This window comes from Ostrea edulis, chromosome 10, assembly GCF_947568905.1.
Source record: "Ostrea edulis chromosome 10, xbOstEdul1.1, whole genome shotgun sequence".
Classification (NCBI taxonomy): domain Eukaryota; kingdom Metazoa; phylum Mollusca; class Bivalvia; order Ostreida; family Ostreidae; genus Ostrea; species Ostrea edulis.
In genome coordinates, this window is record NC_079173.1 from 15,154,881 (window position 1) to 15,159,311 (window position 4,431).

General features: G+C 33.9%; 1 protein-coding gene across 1 annotated transcript; it reads left to right on the top strand.

Annotated features, from left to right (window-relative positions):
- The first annotated feature begins 219 nt into the window (after positions 1–219).
- On the top strand, positions 220–3,625 carry LOC125666902 (extracellular superoxide dismutase [Cu-Zn]). Its single transcript, XM_048900234.2, has 6 exons — positions 220–372; positions 1,630–1,713; positions 2,003–2,097; positions 2,326–2,489; positions 2,803–2,920; positions 3,450–3,625. Exons 1-6 carry the CDS (start codon positions 333–335, stop codon positions 3,525–3,527), a joined length of 579 nt encoding a protein of 192 aa, XP_048756191.1. The 5' UTR covers positions 220–332; the 3' UTR covers positions 3,528–3,625.
- Positions 3,626–4,431: the final 806 nt, after the last annotated feature.

The following is a 4,431-nucleotide window of genomic DNA, read 5'->3' on the forward strand; positions in this document are numbered from 1 at the left end:
TTTTAAATGACTTATAGGTCTAGTACTTAATCAAGACGGGGAGGGCTGCAACAACAACCAAGTGTCCAAGGACGAAAGAAACATGAACTCTGAATTTAGGTCACCGTAGCAGAAAACACAGGATGGAACTATTTTGCTGCGTAAGATCAGAAACACACAAAAAAACCTGTTAAGGTCAACCCAATCGTTCTTTAAGTGGCTAAGATGCATATTCAAATTAATTGGCTGAACCACTTGACTGCTGCATATTTAAGCGTTGCGCGGAGCAGCAGATTTGTCCATTGCCTGGCAACTGCAAACGGTGCACATTGTGTTGACGTGGAACAGTGAAAATGAACTCCTTACTGATCCTTTGTTTGGCTGTCGTAGCTGGTGAGTCCTATAGTCTTTAATTTTAATTCTATATTAGAAGAATGATAATCGTAGAAAGGAACATAATAATGAAAATATAAGAACTGTTAACCGTGACTAGGGTTGAAAAACTATATCTGAGATAATGCATTACAATTGAATTTGATTTCAAGATATTACAAATTGTGAGGATGTTCGTTTTTCAAATGAAATAGGAATTTACATTCATTATACGTCTGTTTAGTTTAAATATCAGACTAGATAAAATTAGCGTAGATGTATTTTTGCTAAATATGTAATAAGCGTAGTTTCAGTCAAACTAGATGAATTTAGTTTAGGTGTCGTTTTAAAAAGCTAACTATGGATAAGCTTATTCATAGATTATTTAACACTGAAATTAAACAAAAGATTTAGTGCTATGGACAATATACTTTCTGTGAAAATATATGCTTTTAAAGATCAGAAACCCTTTTTTTTTAATTTACTGGCTTTTAAATTATAATTTTTAGATTTGTTTGGTATTGGCTGAGAATAATTCTATTTGATTAGACTACACTTTAACTAACTCATATATATGGTAACAATAAAAGCATTTCATTCTTGCGATACTATAATTAAAGTAAGCAATAAGACAATAGGTGAATTTAATTTAAACACTGCATTATTCTCCTTATCCCATACTAAACTTTACGTTTAAACCTACTCTATCTAAGAAACCCATTTAACCGAAAATAAGCTTATTACATGAATAATAATAGAAAATATAGTAAATTATGACTTCTTAACGATTCCAAATTTGGTGCGAGTTGCCGTATATTGTTGAAATTTAAGAAAAAAGGAAAGTCTTTATATTTTGTATGGCCATCTATACCTTTCTTTGCATATCATGAGTAACCATGGCAATATAAATCTTTTCACCATAAATTTTCTTCTAAAAAACCTTTTTAATATTCATTGAATATATCAGACATGCATTTTTCTCATAATGTTAAGTTTATATTAGGGATATTTCTTATATGTCTTAACAATTTTGAAAGAAAAAAAATATTTGGTGAATCAGCGTTCATAATCTTTGATTAGATACCGTGTCCTTTCGATTCTTGTAAAATGATGTTGGAGTACGTGTCAACACCCATTGGCTGTGCTTGCACACTGTGTATTACTCCGCCACGAAGAATGAGGGCTTCCATTTTTAAGACAGGTGCATTGCATCAGTCCCTGCTAAAACAAAGAATGCTATGTTTGAATTGCTAAATGTCTTACCTATACTGATTTCAGGTTTAGCATACGCTAGTAAGAATGAAGCCAACATTCATATCTATCTCCATCTCCAGGACGACGAGGATGCCGACTACGCCAGCAGTAAGCTGTTAATTAAGCCGCCCGTGTTAATTGAAATCTGCTTCTCATCACTAAGTTCTTAATTAAAATGGGATAAATTATATACTATCCTTTTCGGCTCTTATAAATATGTTCTCAATAAAAAATATACCAAGGCTTGGGTATGACAAAAGCGGCAATTTAATCTTTAAACATGTTAAATGAAATGATCATAGATATTTATAAAAGAAACGAAAACGACATTTGCTTAACAACTTGATTTTGTACGTGTGTAAGAAAGAAAATTAAAATGGTTTCTTCTTTCTTTCAGCAATGCATTATGCACAGTGTGAAATGGAACCGAATGCCTACCAGCTTAAATCTCTTCACCATCATGTCCATGGAAGCATTGAGATGTCTCAACTTGTAAGTCCTAAAAATAATTATTCGAAATCTTCTGATCTGAAAGCTTAAGCTTACCTTGAGATGTAAACTAATTGATGCATGCGTTCAATTCAACTTTTCTCTCTCTCGAATAAATTAATCTTTCTGAACAATAATTGACAATTTTGATTTTTTTTTTTTATTGGAAATCTTAATGAACATTTTTCAGTTTGGAGAAATTAAAATCGTAATTTGTTGTGTTTTTCTAAGGGCGACGGACCTCTCAAAATGGAATTCCATCTGACTGGATTTAACGTGAGCGATGACTTCAAAGACCATAACCACGGACTTCAGATCCACGAGTACGGGGACTTGGAGCATGGCTGTGACACCATCGGAGAACTGTACCACAACGAGCACGTACCAAACCACGTGTAAGTTGAAATCAAAATTAAAAAAAAAAAAAAACCCGATACTATAGCTCTCAGGAAATCATCAAGTTCAAGTATAATCTTTATCAGATCTTGAAAGACAAAGCATGCAGCTTCTTACATCATGAGTTAGTATTTTGATTATAACGCGAGCTTCCGCAGAAAAATGAATACGAATATTCTAAAACTCTAGTTTTGAATGCAAATGAATATTTATACATAAATGAAAGTAAAAAAAAAAAAAACACCATGGAAACACGGAGATATACGATTGCGGTTTGACAAAGATTGAGAATTTTAACCTTCAATTTGATAGTAACCCCGGCGATCTTGGAGATCTCCATGATGACGATCACGGTGAGGTTAACTCCACCAGAACCTTTGATTGGCTGACCATTGGACACAAGGATGGCATTTTGGGACGCTCTTTGGCTGTATGTATCAACAGATGAATGATTTGTACATTTTCATATGTATATATACTAAATGCTTGCTTTTGATAATCATAAGCTTCGTCATTTCTCGATCAAAACGATAACAGTTCCCCTTGTTCAATTTGAAATATTTAAATTTGCTGATATATTTTTTTTTTTTTTACTTTTGATGTCTCTACAATTAAATTATAATAATAGCCATTTCTTCGTGAATGCGTTGCAGTTGTAAACAATGGACATATGAATCTTGATAAATATAGCCCATTTATTGTGAAGGATCGGAACTCCAAGAAAAATGAAAGTAGAATAAAGATATAAGGAATTAATTTCAATTTTGAAAATACATAATAGTATGAACTGCGACTTTTTATGCCTTTCATGAAGCGCTAAACAAGCTAAAACATTAAAAAATATAAATATAGGTAATATGTGTTAATGAGCTCGTTTGTATTATAAGGGATATAAAAGGAATATAAATATGCTCGTTGATTGTACAAATTACTCACATCTGGAATGTATTTACTTACAGATTCTACAGGGAGATCATACCAGCCATACATCTATCATTGCCTGCTGTGTCGTTGGTCGCTCTCACCACCACGATTAAGCAATAGCTGGTGCCTCAGAGAACCTCCGACATAACTATCGTGCGCTCTTTTTGACAATGTTTTCTGGATAGCTTTCCGAATAAATTCATTAAAATAATATCTGGCTTTCTTATGCTTTTATATTTTGTTTTGCAAGATATGAAATCATGCATTACAAGTTTGGATCAATATGAGTAAGTCTGTAATAATGCTTGTGTTCTGGATGCAAGGTGAAGATAACGAACAGTGATCAATCTCATAATTCCTATAAGCAATACAAAATAGATAGTTGGGCAAACACGGACCCCTGGTCACACCAGAGGTGGAATCAGGTGCCTAGGAGGAGTAAACATCCCCTGTTGACCGGTCACACCCGCCGTGAGCCCTATATCCTGATCAGGTAAACGGAGTTATCCGCAGTCAAAATCAGTGTGCCAAGAACGGTTTAACAATCGGTATGAAACACGTCAGACAGCATTTGACCCAATGCGAGGTTGTACTGACGAACTAGATCGTTATAACGACCATAGAATTTGCCAAATGCTGACTTCAATCGAGACTGTTGAAATCCCTGTACCATCAACTTGTTTGTCAGTAGCTTACCTCGATTGAATACAACCAGTGTAAACAAGCGATGGGGGAATTATATATTTCCTTTTGGATATTCAGAATGCTACATTATGAGTATCTCATTTCTTCTGTCACAACTTTTCTCTAAAAGACGGTAAATGTCATCTTTGTAAAGTTTTTCAATACCTATCAAAGAATAATCGTGAAAACTGTGATTATCTGTTTAAAAATAAATGGCTACAGGGTTATCGGTTTCTCATTTAATAAATAATAAATTCAATGCATGCGTTTTATGAAAAGGTGAAGGTAACAAACGGTGACCACTCTCATGAAAGGCGAAGATAACGAACAGTG